A 22918-nucleotide genomic window follows, 5' to 3' on the forward strand; every position below is an offset into this window, starting at 1 on the left:
AAGAATAGTCCATGGAAGATGAGTAGCCTTTTTTATGGAACATTTTTACCAGTCGGCATTCGGAAGTTCCATAGCCCATCCAATCCGAATAGAGTAAAAAGCTAAAATGTGGAAACGGGTTTTCAAAAAATGGTTCAAATGGCTCTGAGCACTATGGGACTTAACTTCTCAGGTCATCAGTCCCCTAGAACTTAGAACTACTTAAACCTAACTAACCTAAGGACATCACACACATCCATGCCCGAGGCAGGATTCGAACATGCGACCATAGCGGTCGCGCGGTTCCAGACTGAAGCGCCTAGAACCGCTCGGCCACTCCAGCCGGCGAAACGGGTTTTGCTTTTAGTGAACACTCGGAACGAAATCACTTCTTCCCAGGACTTTTTCTCAGGGCGGAGCCTTGTAGACTTCTCCTTAGACAGCCACCATCGCGTCCCCTCTGAGTGTTCTTACCGCCCAGGGTCCACTTGCACAGCATGTGTACTGAGGAACTAAGATTTCGGGCTGATCTGCACTTAGGCGTTAGGAAAGGTCGTTAGTATGCTACTGCTGACCGATTGTACAGCCGCTTTAAACTCTCCCTACCATTTACTACAGTGAAATCGAGCCACAACCACAAGATGACGTGTAGGTTGTTTACAGCCTCTTAATAGAATTTCATAACATCAAACTTCACTTTGGAGACTTGCAACCAGATTCAGTGATGAGCTTGCTTTCAACTCCGACCACAGGTTCGTCGAATACCCTTCTGTAAGACTATCTGTCTTTTCTACTAACGCCACGACAATCATGGTAAAACATCATGATTGCGATTGTTTCGTGGAGGTATGTTACGCCTATGCAACTAATTGAAGACAGGATGAGATTCTCACTCTGCAGCGGAGAGTGCGCTTATGTGAAACTTCCTGGCAGATTAAAACTGTGTGCCGGACCGAGATTCGAACTCGGGACCTTTGCCTTTCGCAGGCAAATGCTCTACCAACAGAGCTACCCAAGCACGACTCACGCCCCGTCCTCACAGCCTTACTTCTGCCAGTACCTCGTCTCCTACCTTCCAACCTTAACAGAAGCTCTCCTGCGAACCTTGCAGAACTAGCACTCCTGAAAGAAAGGATATTGCGGAGACATGGCTTAGCCACAGCCTGGGGGATGTTTCCAGAAGACAGTTTGTTTATTGCTATACGCGTTTCGCTTCTTTTATCTGTGAAGCATTTTCAGTGACCTATAATACATGTTTCTTTTTAAACATTTAATACACGTGTTACATGGTAGTTACAATATGTTGTTATGTTACATTTTGTCATGTTTTTCTCGTGTTCTCTATTGTTTCATTTACACGATTATTAGAATCTTACCCTAGACCATTCTCTCAGATGTACCAAGGGTTTACTAGAATAATATCATCACTGCTTGACAGATGCTTTCCTTAACAGAATAAAACAATTAATTATGATAATTGTTTTATTTAATTGGTATGTCACATACAGGACCCAATTTCCCCACCTCCATCGTGAATCACACGACTGTAGACTAGCAGGATCCAAGAATGCTAAGATGATAGACTTTAGAGACAGAAACAATAAAAGATATTTGTTGCTACAAAGGTACACGAGAGAGCGCGTGATTGACACCCTGACATTTGTGAAATTTTGAAGGAATGCTGCAGTCTAAATAGGATCATTTGCCTGTAGAAAGGCCATGAAGCCACACTTGACATGCACAGAGACAAGAATAATTCGAAAAACACAAACTGCAACTCCTCCTTATGGTGATATTTAAAACTCATCAAGGGACATAAAAATATTTTCAGGCAATAAACTGGTGCTGCTCTCCACTTTCGGCGGTTGTTAGCCCATCAAGCACGGTAACATATTACATGAGATGTTGTCTCGCAATGAAAGGTCGCACTTAACGCTAAAAATTGTCCGTCATCTTCCCTTTGGTGCCGTCCTCTTAAAATATCTCAAACAAAAACCATTCTGAGGTGAACGTCATTTTGAAATTTATCATCATAGATTCCAGACCAAGTCTTCCGAAATATTTTCAAGACTGGGTAAACTGGACCTGTGTATCTTTTTTCTCCAAATTACTTGCGTGAGTCATTTCATTTCCGTAATACCAGCAAGGTAGAGTCAGTTTACATACCTGCAAATTGTAAGAGAGAGAAAGAGAGAGAGAGAGAGAAAGAGAGAGAGAGAGAGAGAGAGAGAGAGAGAGAGAGAGAGACAGTCAACAATGATGACAGTTTGCTTTCTGTTATTTCATGCTGGTAACACCCGAGCGTATAATTTTCTCATTGTATTTCTCACGACTGCTATCTTTCTTCGAAAGTGGAAGACAAATGGAGTACATTGGGTCATATGAAGAAATGGCGCGGCTCACTGACATGTTTCCACCTGCCTTGGGTTCACTGAACCAACTCATCACCCATTCATTGCGGCCTGCAGCACGAGAACGCATCCCGTTAAGGAGATTGAAGTAAAGAACATGTCCACATTAGGGAATGAATGAATATATTTGTCATGCAGAACTGTTATTTAGCGAAGTTGTTGACTTTTTTTTTCTTAAGGTTACGGTTTCAAGGTCCAGAAGCATCCTTTCCCCTTATCCTGCTATCTCCAAGTTTCACACAACTCATTATTAAATGGAATGGAACGAAACTAGGGGACAGGAACACCAAAAATTCAGGATTTTAAAAAAGTACCTTATAAGCCTGTTTATTAAACCTGTGCAAATCGACGTCGCTGTCAACGGATGTATATGTAATTTGCAGAGTAACCCAAGGAATTTTGATAGGACTGTTACTGTTTACAGTGTATGTTATTGATGTGTTACACAACATCGGGATCTCTTTAAGACTCTTCGCAGATGATGCAATTGTCTGTAAAAACGCAGGAACGCCAGAAGGCAACATCGATTTGCAGAATAACCTGCAGAGGGTTGATGAATGGTGCAGACTCTGGCAGTTGACCCTGGACGTAAATAAATATAACATGTTGTGCACACATAGGAAAAGAAATCCTCTACTGTACAGTTACAGTATTGATGACAAACCGCTGGAAACAGTATCAACCGTAAAATATCTAGGAGTAACTATCCAGAGCGACCTTATGTGGAATGACCACATAAAACAAATACTAGAAAAAACAGATGCCACTCTCAGATTCATGGGAAGAATGTTACGGAAATGTATCTCATCCACGAAGGAAGTGGCTTATAAGGCGCTTGTTCGACCGATTCTTGAGTATTATCCAACGAATAGCCGGCCGCTGTGACCGAGCGGTTCTAGGCGCTTCAGTCTGGAACCGAGCTGCTGCTACTGTCGCAGGTTCGAATCCTGCCTCGGGCATGGATGTGTGTGATGTCCTTAGGTTAGTTAGGTTTAAGTAGTTCTAAGTCTAGGGGACTGATGACCTCAGAAGTTAAGCCCCATAGTGCTTAGAGCCATTTTTATCCAACGAATAGTGACGTCTTTCCTCACAGGATCGTTTAGTTGCTGCGAGAGCGTAACAGATATCTCAACAAACTCCAGTGGCAGACGTTAAAGGAGAGGCGTTGTGAACCACGGAGAGGTGTACCATTAAAAGTTCGAGTGAGCATCTCCGGGAAGAATAGGAAAATACATTACTTCCTCCCACATACCTCTCGCGTGAAGACCACGACAAGTAAATTCGAGAAATTAGAGTCAATACAGAGGTTTATCGACAATCATTCTACCCATGCGCCATTCGCGAGTGGAACAGGAGAGGTGGCAGAAGTATTCTCCGCCACATGCCGTTAGGTGATTTGCGCAGTATGTGGTAGATGTAGATAAAAAGTTGTATAGCAACCAAAGTGAAACAGCAGGTCGAACCCCCTCCCCCTCTTGCCATGAACACTTATCTCTTCTGTGGAGGTAGAAGATATTCTGGAACAGGGGTAATCAGCATATCCAGTAGCTATTGAGTAGTGTATTACACATCATCTGGCCACATTCATTCCTCACTAAAGCTGCGCAAATTTTCCGAGAGAAATGTGCAGAAGCCCGCATCTCGTGGTCGTGCGGTAGCGCTCTCGCTTCCCACGCCCGGGTTCCCGGGTTCGATTCTCGGCGGGGTCAGGGATTTTCTCTGCCTCGTGATGGCTGGGTGTTGTGTGCTGTCCTTAGGTTAGTTAGGTTTAAGTAGTTCTAAGTTCTAGGGGACTGATGACCATAGATGTTAAGTCCCATAGTGCTCAGAGCCATTTGAACCATTTTTTGAAATGTGCAGAAAATGATCGACATCTCTCTGTACAAAGCTGTACACCAACTGAAAGTGGGATTTCCTTACAGCCTCTAGAGAACTCTGCCACTGAGGCCTAGAGGTGATCCACATCTCTTCCGCAACCACTGCTGTGGTGTAGAGATGACCCATATTACACAACATCATTTCAGGGGTAAGTTAGCATAGGCGCTGCCTATTGAATGGCTCGATTGGTCATATTTATTGCTCACTAAAGCTAAGTATATCTTTTGAATACATTATGGTAGTGGCAGTGATCAATGTGTTACAAATACGAGGTGCATTCAAGTTCTAAGGCCTCCGATTTTTTTTCTAATTAACTACTCACCCGAAATCGATGAAACTGGCGTTACTTCTCGACGTAATCGCCCTGCAGACGTACACATTTTTCACAACGCTGACGCCATGATTCCATGGCAGCGACGAAGGCTTCTTTAGGAGTCTGTTTTGACCACTGGAAAATCGCTGAGGCAATAGCAGCACGGCTGGTGAATGTGCAGCCACGGAGAGTGCCTTTCATTGTTGGAAAAAGCCAAAAGTCTCTAGGAGCCAGGTCAGGTGAGTAGGGAGCATGAGGAATCAGTTCAAAGTTGTTATCACTGTTGCGTAACGTTAGCTCTAAGTGTGGGTGCGTTGTCTTGGTGAAACAACACACGCGCAGCCCTTCCCAGACGTTTTTGTTGCAGTGCAGGAAGGAATTTGTTCTTCAAAACATTTTCGTAGGATGCACCTGTTACCGTAGTGCCCTCTGGAACGCAATGGGTACGGATTACGCCCTCGCTGTCCTAGAACATGGACACCATCATTTTTTCAGCACTGGCGGTTACCCGAAATTTTTTTGGTGGCGGTGAATCTGTGCGCTTCCATTAAGCTGACTGGTGCTTTGTTTCTGGATTAAAAAATGGCATCCACGTCTCATCCATTGTCACAACCGACGAAAAGAAAGTCCCATTCGTGCTGTCGTTGCACGTCAACATTGCTTGGCAACATGCCACACGGGCAGCCATGTGGTCGTCCGTCAGCATTCGTGGCACCCACGTGGATGACACTTTTCGCATTTTCAGGTCGTCATGCAGGAGTGTGTGCACAGAAATGCCAACTCTGGAGGCCATCTGTTCAACAGTCATTCGGCGATCCCCCAAAACAATTCTCTCCACTTTCTCGATCGTGTCGTCAGACCGGCTTGTGCGAGCCCGAGGTTGTTTCGGTTTGTTGTCACACGATGTTCTGCCTTCATTAAACTGTCGCACCCACGAACGCACTTTTGACACATCCATAACTCCATCACCACATGTCTCCTTCAACTGTCGATGAATTTCAATTGGTTTCACACCACGCAAATTCAGAAAACGAATGATTGCACGCTGTTCAAGTAAGGAAAACGTCGCCATTTTAAGTATTTAAAAGAGTTCTCATTCTCGCTGGTGGCGGTAAAATTCCATCTGCCGTACGGTGCTGCCATCTCTGGGACGTATTGACAATGAATGCGGCCTCATTTTAAAACAATGCACATGTTTCTATCTCTTTCCAGTCCAGAGAAAAAAAATCGGAGGCCTTAGAACTTGAATGCACTTCGTATTTAATATTAAAAATATTTACTATTAAAAACAGTCTTGATCACGATTTATTGATCAAAGTGGTCATCTTCAGACCATTGAGTAGGAAACTCTTTCTGTGATTCTCCAAGATGACCACAGCAGTGGTTGAAACCGGTCAACTTGATAAATAAATCGTGATCAAGACTGTTTTTAATAGTAAATATAAGCATATCTTCTGTGAGAAAATTCCAACTAATGATTGACATACAAAGTTGTACGCCAGCTGTAGGGGGACTTGCAAACTACTGGGTGCGATGTGTAGAAATCTGTGCCCTAGACACCTATTGGAGATCTACTTGTATGTCTTAACCACAGCTGTGTTGTAGTGACGAACCCTTACTGCACAATATTGTATCACGGGCAAATCAGCCTATTGAATGGGTCAACTGGTCACATTTATTCCTCACTAGGGGTGGACAAATGTTCTGAGAGACTACTGAGTTAATGCTTGATGTACCCTTGAACAGAGCTCTACACCAACTTAAGGTGGACCTGCAAACTAGTGGAAGCAGTGTAATGTGTAAGGAGCTGTGCCCTAGAGGCCTATTGGAGATCTACTTGTCTGCTGTGTTGTAGAGACGACACCTTATTGCATAATATTATATCAGGGCAAATCAGCTTAAGTGGTGCCTATAGAATGGGTCAACTGGTCACATTTATTCCTCACTAATGCTGGGCAAATGTTCTGAGAGACTGTTGAGTTAATGCTTGATGTACCCTTGAACAGATCTCTACTCCAACTGAAGGTGAACATGCTAACTAGTGGAAGCAGTGTGATGTGTAGGTAGGTGTGCCCTAGAGGTCAAAAGGTCTGCTCCTCTCCCACAGCCACTGGCGGCTGCCGTGCAGGTGCTCTGCCAGTGGGCACCCCGGCTCCCGACAGCCCAGGACTCGGGCGTCGCGCCACGTGCTGTCCACGTGGAGGGGCCTTCCAGAGGCTGGGCGCTCCAGCGCGGCGCTCCTGCCGTTACCTGCCGTCTTCTCGGTGTCCTCCCAGGCGGGCCTCACCGGCGGCACCAGCGCGAACACGGCGGGCGCGGCGCTGCCGTTGGAGCCGTCGATGTGCGTGGGGGGCCTGGGTTCGAGAGCCGGCGAGTCCGGCCGCAGGTCCCAGCACAGTGCCAGCTGGATCGCCGACAGCGGCTGCGGCGCCTGGTGGACATACATGGGCACTGTGGCTCAAACTAATGTCTTGATATCTCTTCACATTTAGCATTTTCCTGATTATAATAGTGGGACCACACACACACGCACACACACTGTAACACCACTTCTTCTATACTTCACTGCTGGTACACGTTGGCAGGTCTGGTTCTGATGAAATAAGGTGGCCAATTTCGAATTACATACAGGTGTCCGAATACTTAGGATGAGATTTAATCACAGCATTGCCCACATAGCGTATAGCACACATGTTTACACACATCTTCTCCTACCCCTTTGTGTTCACATCCTCTCCCCACCTCTTTCTGTCCGTCTCCTCCTCATCCCCCTTCTCTCTGTCCATCTCCTCCTCCCTGTCTTTCCACCCATCTCCCCTCCCCTTTCTCTGTCAATCTTCTTCTCTTCCCTCTCACTATCCATCCCCTCACTGTTCACCCTCACATGCACCTCTGTAACACACTCCGACTACATGCACAATATATCGGTCATAGAAGGCAGCCTAGATGTCAGGAGTTACCAAACCTTTTTCGCCCCCAGACTACCCCTATGAGAAGTAGGTGGACTTATCTCCAAAGCATTTCTTTCCAAACAATAAGTAGTGTGTGTGGTGTGCGTACCGTAAGACCTTCAGTACACACACCATCAGATTATTTGACCTGTCGCACTAACGAAGTAGGCGACTGTCAGCATTATGTCTCGTGGTCTTATCGTGGCGTGTTTATCTTCTGCCGTTAGGTCAGACAATAGAAATGCCACTTGCACACTTGGAGTAGCAGATTGATGGTGACCAACTTTAAACAGAAATTGATTAATTTTCACACACATTTATTAAAATAATAACAAGCCTAAAAATTACTTAACTTGGTTCTGGATGCTATTTACAATTCACAATCTGAAGTTCCTTTGGTATTGGTACGTTAATCTTATTCTCACGTATATCTCTGATACTTGACAAAAGTGTCTATACATTTATCTTCATGGCTATTTACAGGAATATGGTAATCTTATTAGGCGCAGACTGAAATTTGACTATAGACTGGTACAGACCGGTGCAGACAAATGCAGACTGACTAATCAGAGGTCTGTACTCTCGTTGTAATACCTCGCGCGTTCGGGTATCACTGCGCAAGTGTGATCTGCGAGGAGAAAAGGTTCTACATTAGCAGCAATCTCATTGGATGCGTTACATATTAATACGCGGATCGGCGGAAGCAGAATTTGGTCCGTCTCTATGACAGCGCCATCTCGTAGTGCGGAGACGGACGAGCGCTGCGCCTGCTCTCTTGTGCTTAGTGGGGCGCGCTCTAGTGGGAAAGTTGTGTACGCGCTGACTACGCGGAACTATGTACACAACAGTGTGTTTACCAAATTCTGGTTGAGGAAGAGATGTTGAACATACATACACACATAAATGCATTTATATTACCGAATTTGGCAGTGCTTCACATGTGCTAAATGTGTACAGGAATTGGACGTACATCCCAGTCTCCTCCTTCCCCTCTCTCTGCCCATCCTCTCCTGCCTTCCACGTGTCCTTCCCCCAATCTCTGTCGATCACTTCCCCCCCCCCCTCTCTAACTGTCACCTCTTCCCCCCTCTGTCTGACCATCACCTTCATCCCCCCTCTCTCTCCATCTACTCCTTCCCCTTTCTCTGTCCATTACATCCTTCCCTCTCTCAATTTCCAATTCCTTCACCCTCCTCCACCTCCTCTCTTGTCTTTAGCATTGTTTATTGTGATTGAAAATTCAGATTATGTAATAGTATTGTAATCATAAGCCAATAAGTCTTAAATGCAACTTTTCTATCAAAATCGACTTTGAGAAAAAAAATGAAGCAACACATTGTTACATACACAATTTTTGTTTCAAATTATGTGTAATGAGAAAGACTATACTCAAGAGAAACAATTTCTTTATGGTTTAAATAGTCTGGTATCGTATTTGAATTAGACTGTGGGAAAGAAAACAAAACAGGACAGTTTCACAGGAGAGGACAGCACAGCATTTTCTTTCTCACAGTCGCTTTTAACAGAAAACCTATACATTGTTGTTTAAAGTACCTGTAGCCTAAGTATGTCTGAGTGTTTCTTAGAGTATCATGGAAAATGTGAAGTAAACTGGTCAAGAAATTTTCTAGACTTTTGCCAACAACGTAACCAAATTAATATATTAAAACATAAAGCTTACATCTGTCAAAAGTTTATTAGAGTAATGTGAAGCGAATTGGTCAAGACCTTCTCTAGGTTGTATATGAAAGCAATCGGTGAAGAACTTTCATATATGATGGAGTGCGTAGCATGATTGTGCGAAGAGGAATACTAAGTTTAGATACGTTACATGTTGGAGGGTTGGCGGGGTTCCTGGCGCCGGCGCTGGGGGCGGTGGGTGGGGGCGGTAGACGCGCAGCTTGCTGCACTGCGTGGGCCCGGGGGCGGACGGCCCCCAGCCGCGCCACCCCACGGCCGCCGCTCGCGGCTCCACCTCCGAGAGCGCACCCTCGCCCCCGCGGCCTGCAACACAAACACACCACGCGACGACTTGGGTCAACACACACTGTCGTTGCTGTTATTGTTATCTTCAATCCGAAGGCTGGTGTAATGCTAGTCTAAGTTTTCTTCTACCAGGTGATCAAAAAATCAGTACAAATTTGAAAACTTAATAAATCACGGAATAATGTAGATAGAGAGGTACAAATTGACACACATGCTTGGAATGATATGAGATTTTATTAGAACCGAAAAAATACAAAAGTTCAAAAAATGTCCGACAGATGGCGCTTCATCTGATCAGAATAGCAATAATTAGCATAACAAAGTAAGACAAAGCAAAGATGATGTTCTTTACAGGAAATGCTCATTATGCCCACCATCATTCCTCAACAATAGCTGTAGTCGGGGAATAATGTTGTGAACAGCACTGTAAAGCATGTCCGGAGTTATGGTGAGGCACTGGCGTCGGATGTTGTCTTTCAGCATCCCTAGAGATGTCGGTCGATCACGATACACTTGCGACTTCAGGTAACCCCAAAGCCAATAATCGCACGGACTGAAGTCTGGGGACCTGGGAGGCCAAGCATGACGAAAGTGGCGGCTGAGCACACAATCATCACCAAACGACGCGCGCAAGAGATCTTTCACGCGTCAAGCAATATGGGGTGGAGCGCCATCCTGCATAAACGTCGTACGTTCCGGCAGGTGTTTATCATCCAGGCTGGGGATGATGGGATTCTGTAACATATCGGCGTACCTCTCGCCCGTCACGGTAGCAGTTACAAAACCAGAGTCGCGCATTTTCTCGAAGAAAAAAGGCCAGATAACGGTAGATGTGGTAGAAGCAGCCCATACCGTGACTTTCTCGTCGTGCAAGTTCTAGTATTTTCGGTAGCCCAAATTCTTCAGTTGTGGGCGTTGACAGACCCTTGAAGCGTGAAATGAGCTTCGTCGGTCCACAACACTTTACTCAAACAATCGTCATCTTCCGCCATCTTTTGAAACGCCCACACCGCAAAAGCCCTCCGCTTCACTAAATCGCCAGGTAACAGCTCATGATGCCGATGGATTTTGGACGGATAGCATCGGAGGGTACGCCTAAGTGCCAATCAAACAGTAGTGTATGGAATGCCGGTGCGACGTGAGACTGCACTAGCGCTGACTTCCCCGTGCATAGACGAACCCTCTACAGTCTCCATTTCTTCCTGAACCGTCTCAGCAGCATTACGCCTTGTGCTCTGTCGGCCACTACGGGGTCTATCGTCTAAACAACCCGTGGCTTCGAACTTCGAAATCCTTCTCGCCACAGCTGCATTTGTCAACGGACCTTTACCCGTTCGAATCCCCTTCCTATGGCGATAGGTTCGTAACGCTGAACATTCCCCATTCTGATAATACAGCTTCACTAAAAAGCGCCTTTTCAGGTAACGTCAATATGCTGCGACTGCTGGCACATCTGATTCTCTCTCTCATTACAGCTCATTTTATACACGATTGTCATGCGCAGTCACTGACGTTTTGTTGTACAGCGCCATCTGTCGGACAATGTGTGAACTTCGTTTTATTTTTTTGTTCTAATAAAACCCCATGTCATGCCAAGTATGTGTGTCAATTTTTACCTCTCTATCTACATTATTCCGTGGTTTATTAAGTTTACAAATTTATACTGACTTTTCGATCATCCGTATATTCTATGCTCCTTCAAGTCACCTTGCGATGTGTGAGTTGGAGGGTACCCCGGTACCACTATTGTTTTCCCCCAACTCTACTCCATTCCCTTCGATGAACCTGTGACTTCAAAATGTTCATAGGGATAGCGAAAACGCTGTTGATAAAACAGTAGGAGGATATTATTGTTAACCATTAATTTCATTCTCTTGGTTTATGCAGCAATAGCCACTGCGACTATGATGAAATTTCTTCCCTAGCAATAGCTAAGAATTTTACTATCTCTCACGCTATCCTGATCGTGCAAATTGTAACACAGAAGTATGAGCAATTTAATAAATTAACATTGTGATAGTACAGTTACAGAGGACATTTTGCAGGAATTTGAAAATCATTTGTAACACTGATACTCGTAGTCCTGTTGCCGAAATATATTTAATATAGTACCCAAAAGAGCAGATTATTTTCCTGAAAACCTGATATGTTATGACTTGTTGAGAGAAATACGTTGCCACATTAGCATCATGTGTGTCTGAGACGGAACAGCAACATAAACGCTCACATGTATTTCGGATACCAAATGTGTACAAAACGTATTTCACTACAGAATGGGAAGTCGGGTCCCTTACACCCGTTAATATCAGTTTCTGCTTAAAGCGTATGAAACGATCAAAAAGATGGCCACAGAATACCTCATTTTTCGTGGTTAAATGTGTAAACACGGTGGGGTCTAGAAAAATGTAGACACTCTTTGATAGTTTATATCTTTGGAACAAAATGAGATATCGTTGCAATTTTGCGCGGTAGCGTAGTTCATTGTTTCCTCAACATATCTTGGCGCGCGTTCTCCAGCAGATGACAGTGCAGAAATGAATGTAATAAGACTGTCGTTTGAGCAACGCAAGGCTATGTTGAAGTGGTACTGGAAGTACAAAAACATGATGGAGGTACAACGGCAATGGCTTAATGTGTTCGGAACTCAGTCACCAACACTTACAATAATTTATCGTATTCGGGATGAATTTGAAGCCGACGGTACAATTCGTGCATAAGGAAAGGTCTGGCCAGCCAAAAGCATTAAGTCCAGCATCCAGTGCCGCTGTGTTGCAAAATACAGGATGCCCCACTCATACCTGCGTGATTTCAAGGACCCAGGAGAGAAAAACCACAGTAGATACTACAATGAAAAATGCACCACATTGTAGAGCATCTCAAAGAATTTATAGTCTCGCATCAGAAGTGCCAAGTATCGTCGCCAGAGTGTAGCATGGTCGCATGAAGTGAAAATGGCGACTCCACAGTAGCACGGACAAGCAGTAATGTGGTTTGCAGAAACAAAATCGCCGATTACTGTGCAAAGAAATTATCGTCGTGTGTATGAATCTGATCCACCTGATGTGAAAACAATTAAGGAATGGTACAGGAAGTTTCTGGCAACAGGAAGTGTTCTGAAACATTCTGCACGTTACGGAGTTTCAGAAGACACAGTGGAGGACATCAGACAAACGTTTCTCAGAAGCCCACTTAAGTAAATTCGTCTAGCATCTAGGCAACTTGGTGTACCTCGGTCAACATTGCATCATGTGGCTCACCATCGTCTTCGTATGTGTGCTTACAAAGTGCAAATTCTGCAACATCTGACGCCAAACGGCAAACCAAGCTGACAACAATTTGTTGCAGATATGCTGCAGCGTATTGATATCTTCGAAAGATATTTATTCTCAGATGAGGCAACCTTTCATCTATCAGGAAGGGTTAATAGGCATTATGTTCGGATTTGGGGTTCGCAGGATCCGCACATTGTTATTGGACATGTTCGTAATAGCCCTAAACCAAACATCTGGTGCGGGATAATGCACGACAGAATTGTTGGACCGTTCTTCTATGTGGAACAAACAGTGAATGGGTAAGTGTATCTGGACATGTTGGAGCAGTTTGTGTACCCTCAGATATAAGACTTCCAACCCAACGTCATTTTTCAACAAGATGGAGCTAGGCCACTTTGGTCAACGGATGTTCGCAAGTTTAAATTTCCCAATCGTTGGATCGGACACGGAGGACCCGTTGCCTGGCCACCACGTTCACCCGCCATTACGTCGCTTGATTTCTTCACGTGGGGAATCGTGAACGACCCCGTGTATGTTACCAAAGTGGACGATATTCCTACATTGCGACATCATATCACTAATGCGATTGCAACAATAACAGTGGAAACGTTACAAAGAACTTGACAAGAATTTGAATATGGACTCGATATTCTTCGTGCTACAAATGGTTCACATGTAGTGGTATATTGATGATAAATAAATAAATTCTTTGAGATGCTCTACAATGTCTTGAGTTTTTCATTGCCGTATCTACTGTGTTTTTATTTCCTGGGTCTTTGAAATTAGGGAGGTTTGAGTGGGACACCCTGAATTAGTAAGTCACCTCAAAAATCTGTGATGCAGGGTGCACATGAAAGCGGGATAACGAGATCAAGCGTACGACGAATTCCGGAGACTGCAAAGTGGAAATTGTACATTCCAAGATCGCTGCCAGCTATGAGCGAGGACGACCCATATCTAAGGATAGAGTACTGCGAGAGCTTTGAAGGCATGCTTCGTGAGAATGAACAGTTTGCAGGGCGCAATTCAAACCGAACGGTGTGGTCTGTCATCGCGCGGATTGATCGATCCATTCTGCTTTGAAGGCACTGTAAACGATGAGGTTTATCGTCATATGCTGTAAACATAGATCCTACCTGCCACCGAAGAGGTGTTGAAAATGAAAGATTTTACCTACAACATGATGGCGCTGCACCTTACTACCACAAGAGATGTCAGAGCTTGCTTGGATGAAAATCTAACTGGACAGTGGATAGGTCGAGAACGAGCTGTTAAGTACCAACCGCGGTTTCCAGACCTTACACCTCTTGAATTCCGTATGTGGGGGACCTTGAAAATGAAGTGTTTCAACAGAATCCAGCTACACTGAACGAGCTACTGAAACTATCGAGGCTTCCTGTGCGGCTATGACACTTACAGCCGTAGTTCGGTCAACAGTTCAGCGACATCGATGTTGTTTGGCTGCTAATGGGTGTCACTATGAACATGCAAAATAACCCTCGCCTCGTGCAAGAACTGTAACGGTATGTCATTGTGTTCCATTAATATTGACTACCAAAGGGTGTCTACATTTTTCTGGACCTCTCTGTATTTGTATATATTATGTACCCTCAGATTTCAAGAAGAATATAATAATTCCAATCCCAAAGAGAGCAGGTGTTGACAGATGTGAAAATTACCGGACAATCAGTTTAATAAGTCACAGCTGCAAGATACTAACGCGAATTCATTACAGACGAATGGAAAAACTAGTAGAAGCCGACCTCGGGGAAGATCAGTTTGGATTACGCAGAAATGGAACACGTGAGGCAATACTGACATTACGACTTATCTTACAAGAAAGAATAAGGAAAGGCAAACCTACGTTTCTAGCATTTGTAGACTTAGAGAAAGCTTTTGACAATGTTGACTGGAATACTCTCTTTCAAATTCTGAAGGTGGCAGGGGTAAAGTACAGGGAGCGAAAGGCTATTTACAATTTGTACAGAAACCAGATGGCAGTTATAAGAGTCGAGGGCCATGAAAGGGAAGCAGTGGTTGGGAAGGGAGTGAAACATGGTTGTAGCCTATCCCCGATGCTATTCAATCTACACATTGAGCAAGCACTAAAGGAAACAAAAGCAAAATTCGGAGTAGATATTAAAATCCATGGAGAAGAAATAAAAACTTTGAGGTTGGCCGATGACATTGTAATTCTGTCAGAGACAGCATAGGACTTGGAAGAGCAGTTGAATGGAATGGACAGTGCCTTGAAAGGAGGATATAAGATGAACATCAACAAAAGCAAAACGAGGATAATGGAATGTAGTCGAATTAAGTCGGGTGATGTTGAGGGTATTAGATTAGGAAATGAGTCACTTAAAGTAGTAAAGGAGTTTTGCTATTTGGGGAACAAAATAACTGATGATGGTCGAAGTAGAGAGGGTATAAAATGTAGACTGGCAATTGCAAGAAAAGCGTTTCTGAAGAAGAGAAATCTGTTAACATCGAGTATAAATTTAAGTGTCAGGAAGTCGTTTCTGAAAGTATTTGTATGGAGTGTAGCCATGTATGGAAGTGAAACATGGACGATAAACAGTTTGGACAAGAAGAGAATAGAAGCTTTCGAAATGTGGTGCTACAGAAGAATGCTGAAGATTAGATGGGTAGATCACATAACTAATGAGGAGGTACTGAATACAATTGGGGAGAAGAGGAGTTTGTGGCACAACTTGATTACAAGAAGGGACCGGTTGGTAGGACATGTTCTGAGGCATCAAGGGATCACAAATTTAGCATTGGAGGGCAGTGTGGAGGGTAAAAATCGTAGAGGGAGACCAAGAGATAAATACACTAAGCAGATTCAGAAGGACGTAGGTTGCAGTAAGTACTGGGAGATGAAGAAACTTGCACAGGATAGAATAACATGGAGAGCTGCATCAAACCAGCCACAGGACTGAAGACCACAACAACAACAACATGTACTTTTACGTGAATGTGTTATTGTTGTAGAAGTCTGATGAGATGGAATGATTCCCTTGGCAGACTTCAAGCAAATTTTGCGCTGAGTGTGAGGACACACTCCAAAGAAAATGCAAAAGAATCTGGGGAACTGGCAGACTGAAGAAGAAGAGTTAATTCCTGTTAGGTTGTTAGCGTTTATTATTCTTTCGTACTGTAGGCATGTTTTGGTGTTATTGCAGTTTTCTAGAACAACCTGTGGTCATTACACGTGGTATAGATGTCGTCAATTAGATGTAGTTTACACTAAATATGTGCGACCATGTACCTTCATTAATTTGTTCATAATGTATGTACATTCTGCACTGTGTTTGGTCGCTATTTTCTTGCTGTCTTATATTATGAATAATTATATATTTTTCAAATGAGTTGACAGTTGGTTTCACTTTGACAGTTTATTAACTCGATCCAGGTTTACTTAAGTTGTGATACAGTAAAATACACTCCTGGAAATTGAAATAAGAACACCGTGAATTCATTGTCCCAGGAAGGGGAAACTTTATTGACACATTCCTGGGGTCAGATACATCACATGATCACACTGACAGAACCACAGGCACATAAACACAGGCAACAGAGCATGCACAATGTCGGCACTAGTACAGTGTATATCCACCTTTCGCAGCAATGCAGGCTGCTATTCTCCCATGGAGACGATCGTAGAGATGCTGGATGTAGTCCTGTGGAACGGCTTGCCATGCCATTTCCACCTGGCGCCTCAGTTGGACCAGCGTTCGTGCTGGACGTGCAGACCGCGTGAGACGACGCTTCATCCAGTCCCAAACATGCTCAATGGGGGACAGATCCGGAGATCTTGCTGGCCAGGGTAGTTGACTTACACCTTCTAGAGCACGTTGGGTGGCACGGGATACATGCGGACGTGCATTGTCCTGTTGGAACAGCAAGTTCCCTTGCCAGTCTAGGAATGGTAGAACGATGGGTTCGATGACGGTTTGGATGTACCGTGCACTATTCAGTGTCCCCTCGACGATCACCAGTGGTGTACGGCCAGTGTAGGAGATCGCTCCCCACACCATGATGCCGGGTGTTGGCCCTGTGTGCCTCGGTCGTATGCAGTCCTGATTGTGGCGCTCACCTGCACGGCGCCAAACACGCATACGACCATCATTGGCACCAAGGCAGAAGCGACTCTCATCGCTGAAGACGACACGTCTCCATTCGTCCCTCCATTCACGCCTGTCGCGACACCACTGGAGGCGGGCTGCACGATGTTGGGGCGTGAGCGGAAGACGGCCTAACGGTGTGCGGGACCGTAGCCCAGCTTCATGGAGACGGTTGCGATTGGTCCTCGCCGATACCCCAGGAGCAACAGTGTCCCTAATTTGCTGGGAAGTGGCGGTGCGGTCCCCTACGGCACTGCGTAGGATCCTACGGTCTTGGCGTGCATCCGTGCGTCGCTGCGGTCCGGTCCCAGGTCGACGGGCACGTGCACCTTCCGCCGGCCACTGGCGACAACATCGATGTACTGTGGAGACCTGACGCCCCACGTGTTGAGCAATTCGGCGGTACGTCCACCCGGCCTCCCGCATGCCCACTATATGCCCTCGCTCAAAGTCCGTCAACTGCACATACGGTTCACGTCCACGCTGTCGCGGCATGCTACCAGTGTTAAAGACTGCGATGGAGCTCCGTATGCCACGGCAAACTGGCTGACACTGACGGCGGCGGTGCACAAATGCTGCGCAGCTAGCGCCATTCGACGGCCAACACCGCGGTTCCTGGTGTGTCCGCTGTGCCGTGCGTGTGATCATTGCTTGTACAGCCCTCTTGCAGTGTCCGGAGCAAGTATGGTGGGTCTGACACACCGGTGTCAATGTGTTCTTTTTTCCATTTCCAGGAGTGTATTTGGCAGTTGGTTCTATACTGACAGCTTTATAAGTTGATACGGAGATGCTGTGTGTTTAAATTTGTTTATCTATATCATAGATATTATTATTTGAGTTGTTGTTTGTTTAATCTTTGGTGTATATGTTTTAATTTGGTATACCGCTTCAAAATTCTAAATAAATAAAAAATAGCTTTCAAAACATCTAATAACCTAAGCACAAATAACTACCCAGCAATAGCCTCAGTTCCAGAAACTCATATCCTGTAATATAAAAAATTAGTTGTGAAAACTGCGTAAAATATTACATAGGACAAACGGGACAACTTCTACATCTGATACAACACACAAGAGATTCCGTCACTATCCCATGTACTTTCTTTCTAGATCTAAAAATCCGCAATCGTTAAAAAGAAACCATCGAAACGACAATCTAAACACTACACAAAATTCCAAAAGGAATCAGCGTCAATATTTTAGAAGAAATGGAAATTTACCTACACATAAGAAAACAACCCCCAAGTTATTCTTAACGAGCAAAGAGACCTAACACATAAACATTATTTAGAAAACGTTTTTAACATTTTGAAGCAATTAATCAAATTAAAACATATACCAAAGATTACAGAAACAACACCTCAAACCGTAGTATCCATGATGATGAACAAATGTAAACATACAGCATCTTTGTATCAAGCTATAAAGCTATCAACACAGAATAAACTGTCATATCTTACGGAAATATGTAATTCTTCACAATACAAGGCAGCAAGAAAATTACAACCATATACAAATCCTGTATATACACTCCTGAAAATGGAAAAAAGAACACATTGACACCGGTGTGTCAGACCCACCATACTTGCTCCGGACACTGCGAGAGGGCTGTACAAGCAATGATCACACGCACGGCACAGCGCACACACCAGGAACCGCGGTGTTGGCCGTCGAATGGCGCTAGCTGCGCAGCATTTGTGCACCGCCGCCGTCAGTGTCAGCCAGTTTGCCGTGGCATACGGAGCTCCATCGCAGTCTTTAACACTGGTAGCATGCCGCGACAGCGTGGACGTGAACCGTATGTGCAGTTGACGGACTTTGAGCGAGGGCGTATAGTGGGCATGCGGGAGGCCGGGTGGACGTACCGCCGAATTGCTCAACACGTGGGGCGTGAGGTCTCCACAGTACATCGATGTTGTCGCCAGTGGTCGGCGGAAGGTGCACGTGCCCGTCGACCTGGGACCGGACCGCAGCGACGCACGGATGCACGCCAAGACCGTAGGATCCTACGCAGTGCCGTAGGGGACCGCACCGCCACTTCCCAGCAAATTAGGGACACTGTTGCTCCTGGGGTATCGGCGAGGACCATTCGCAACCGTCTCCATGAAGCTGGGCTACGGTCCCGCACACCGTTAGGCCGTCTTCCGCTCACGCCCCAACATCGTGCAGCCCGCCTCCAGTGGTGTCGCGACAGGCGTGAATGGAGGGACGAATGGAGACGTGTCGTCTTCAGCGATGAGAGTCGCTTCTGCCTTGGTGCCAATGATGGTCGTATGCGTGTTTGGCGCCGTGCAGGTGAGCGCCACAATCAGGACTGCATACGACCGAGGCACACAGGGCCAACACCCGACATCATGGTGTGGGGAGCGATCTCCTACACTGGCCGTACACCACTGGTGATCGTCGAGGGGGCACTGAATAGTGCACGGTACATCCAAACCGTCATCGAACCCATCGTTCTACCATTCCTAGACCGGCAAGGGAACTTGCTGTTCCAACAGGACAATGCACGTCCGCATGTATCCCGTGCCACCCAACGTGCTCTAGAAGGTGTAAGTCAACTACCCTGGCCAGCAAGATCTCCGGATCTGTCCCCCATTGAGCATGTTTGGGACTGGATGAAGCGTCGTCTCACGCGGTCTGCACGTCCAGCACGAACGCTGGTCCAACTGAGGCGCCAGGTGGAAATGGCATGGCAAGCCGTTCCACAGGACTACATCCAGCATCTCTACGATCGTCTCCATGGGAGAATAGCAGCCTGCATTGCTGCGAAAGGTGGATATACACTGTACTAGTGCCGACATTGTGCATGCTCTGTTGCCTGTGTTTATGTGCCTGTGGTTCTGTCAGTGTGATCATGTGATGTATCTGACCCCAGGAATGTGTCAATAAAGTTTCCCCTTCCTGGGACAATGAATTCACGGTGTTCTTATTTCAATTTCCAGGAGTGTATTACGAAAAATACGTAATTGTTCATAATATAAGGCAGCTAGAAAATAGTGACCAAACACAGATGAAGTATGTTGTACTTTGTAAACAACTAAACGTGAGTATATCTTTGTACATATTCTATGTGACCTACCATCTAATTGACGACATTAATGCTATATTTGTATATAATTATTGTTGATTTTTCTCACCACAGAAAGTGTCTAAAAATAGGCTCCAATAAATAATGAAATGAAATGATCATTGTCGTTATTGACAGGAAGACTCCATCTGGAGTTTTCGGGCACCTAATGCAAGTCTTTATTTGTTGAAAACTAGGCGACTTGCGCGTTGATGATAACGATGATTATGATGATGTGATACTGAGGACAACAGAAGCACCCATGACCCGGCCGGGAGCTGCAACGCTAACCAGTATTTTTTTAAATTTTAGTCTGCCTTTACAGATAAAACCTTGTGAATCGAAGGAAAGACAGACAACGTCTGCTAGTGGGCAATGAAGTAAATCAACGGGGAAAATCGAAAATTTCTGCTGTGTCAACACTAGAACTCAAATTTACCACTTTTCATGAGCGGTTGCCTTTCAGGAGTCGAAACCTGAGGCCTGGCCACGATGGTTTCCCCTTCCCTTCCCTTCCCTGAACAGCTCCCTCCGGATTATTGACTTTATTATTATTGTTTCACGGGAAGATAGGTTGAACACGACATCTTTATTCGTACAATTGTGCCCTTCTAGCGGTTAAGATAGTATCTAGACATCATCATCATCATCATTTAAGACTGATTATGCCTTTCAGCGTTCAGTCTGGAGCATAGCCCCCTTATAAAATTCCTCCATGATCCCCTATTCAGTGCTAACATTGGTGCCTCCTCTGATGTTAAACCTATTACTTTAAAATCATTCTTAACCGAATCCAGGTACCTTCTCCTTGGTCTGCCCCGACTGCTCCAACCCTCTACTGCTGAACCCAGGAGTCTCTTGGGTAACCTTGCTTCTCCCATGCGTGTAACATGACCCCACCATCTAAGCCTGTTCGCCCTGACTGCTACATCTATAGAGTTCATTCCCAGTTTTTCTTTGATTTCCTCATTGTGGACACCCTCCTGCCATTGTTCCCATCTACTAGTACCTGCAATCATCCTAGCTACTTTCATATCCGTAACCTCAACCTTGTTGATAAGGTAACCTGAATCCACCCAGCTTTCGCTCCCATACAACAAAGTTGGTCGAAAGATTGAACGGTGCACAGATAACTTAGTCTTGGTACTTACTTCCTTCTTGCAGAAGAGAGTAGATCGTAGCTGAGCGCTCACTGCATTAGCTTTGCTACACCTCGCTTCCAGTTCTTTCACTATGTTGCCACCCTGTGAGAATATTCATCCTAAGTACTTGAAACCGTCCACTTGTTCTAACTTTGTTCCTCCTATTTGGCACTCAATCCGTTTATATTTCCTTCCCACTGACATTACTTTCCTTTTGGAGATGCTAATCTTCATACCATAGTCTTACATTTCTGATCTAGCTCTGAAATATTACTTTGCAAACTTTCAATCGAATCTGCCATCACAACTAAGTCATCCGCATATGCAAGACTGCTTATTTTGTGTTCACATATCTTAACCTCACCCAGCCAGTCTATTGTTTTCAACATATGATCCATAAATAATATGAACAACAGTGGAGACAGGTTGCAGCCTTGTCTTACCCCTGAAACTACTCTGAACCATGAACTCTATTTACCGTCAACTCTAACTGCTGCCTGACTATCCATGTAAAGACCTTTATTTTCTTGCAAAAGTTTGCCTCCTATTCCATAATCTCGTAGAACAGACAATAACTTCCTCCTAGGAACCCGGTCATATGCCTTTTCTAGATCTATAAAGCATAGATACAATTCCCTGTTCCACTCATAACACTTCTCCATTATTTGCCGTAAGATAAAGATCTGGTCCTGACAACCTCTAAGAGGCCTAAACCCACACTGATTTTCATCCAACTGGTCCTCAACTAGTACTCGCACTTTCCTTTCAACAATACCTGAGAAGATTTTACCCACAACGCTGATTAAAGAGATACCTTTGTAGTTGTTACAATCTTATCTGTTTCCATGTTTAAAGATTGGTGTGATTACTGCTTTTGTTCAGTCTGATGGAACCTGTCCCGACTCCCAGACCATTTCAATTATCCTGTGTAGCCATTTAAGACCTGACGTTCCACTGTATTTGATGAGTTCCGACTTAATTTCACCCACCCCAGCTGCTTTTTTGCACTGCAATCTACTGACCATTTTCTCCACTTCCTCAAATGTGATCCTATTTCCATCATCATTCCTATCCCATTGTACCTCGAAATCTGAAACATTACTCATCATATTTTCACCTACATTGAGCAACTCTTCAAAATATTCCCTCCATCTGCCCAAGGCATCCACAGGATTCACCAGCAGTTTTCCTGACCTGTCCAAAATACTCATACTGGTCATTTCCTTCTTACCTCCCTTTCGAAGACTGCTAATTACACTCCAGAATGTTTTTCCAACAGCTTGACCCAAAATCTCCATCCAACCTGTTTCCAAAGTCTTCCCAAGATTTCTTCTTCGATGCTGCAATTATCTGTTTGGCTTTGTTTCTTTCTTCAGCATAACTTTCTCTGTCTACCTGATTTCTAGTGTGTAGCCATTTTTGATACGCCTTCTTTTTCCTTTTACAGGCTGCCTTGACTGTGTCATTCCACCAAGCTGTTTGCTTCATCCTACTTTTACACACTATTGTTCCAAGACATTCTTTAGCCACTTCTAGTACTGTGTCCCTGTACCTCGTCCATTCCTTTTCCAATGACTGTAATTGACTACATTCAACTAACTGGTACCTTTCTGAGATCGCTGTTATGTACTTGTGTCTGATTTCCTTATCCTGAAGTTTCTCCACTCTTATCCTCCTACATATGGACCTGACCTCCTGCGCTTTCGGCCTCAGAATCCCAATTTCACTGCAGATTAAATAATGATCAGTGTCATCAAAGAATCCCCTGAATACACGTGTGTCCCTCACAGCCT

At 44.8% G+C, this 22918-nt stretch overlaps 1 protein-coding gene across 1 annotated transcript in view; it reads right to left on the reverse strand.

Moving 5' to 3' along the window:
* Window positions 1-6655: 6655 nt before the first annotated feature.
* Window positions 6656-22918, reverse strand: part of LOC126106745 (uncharacterized) — a gene marked incomplete at its 5' end in the record, with an annotated part of 45797 nt that continues 29534 nt past the window's right edge. Inside the window, 2 exons of the mRNA XM_049913119.1 lie at window positions 6656-7012; window positions 9364-9536. Of these exons, the coding sequence (XP_049769076.1) occupies window positions 6656-7012; window positions 9364-9536 (530 nt within the window). The remainder of the gene's footprint in view (window positions 7013-9363; window positions 9537-22918) is intronic.

Source organism: Schistocerca cancellata, chromosome 10 (assembly GCF_023864275.1).
Source record: "Schistocerca cancellata isolate TAMUIC-IGC-003103 chromosome 10, iqSchCanc2.1, whole genome shotgun sequence".
Classification (NCBI taxonomy): Eukaryota; Metazoa; Arthropoda; class Insecta; order Orthoptera; family Acrididae; genus Schistocerca; species Schistocerca cancellata.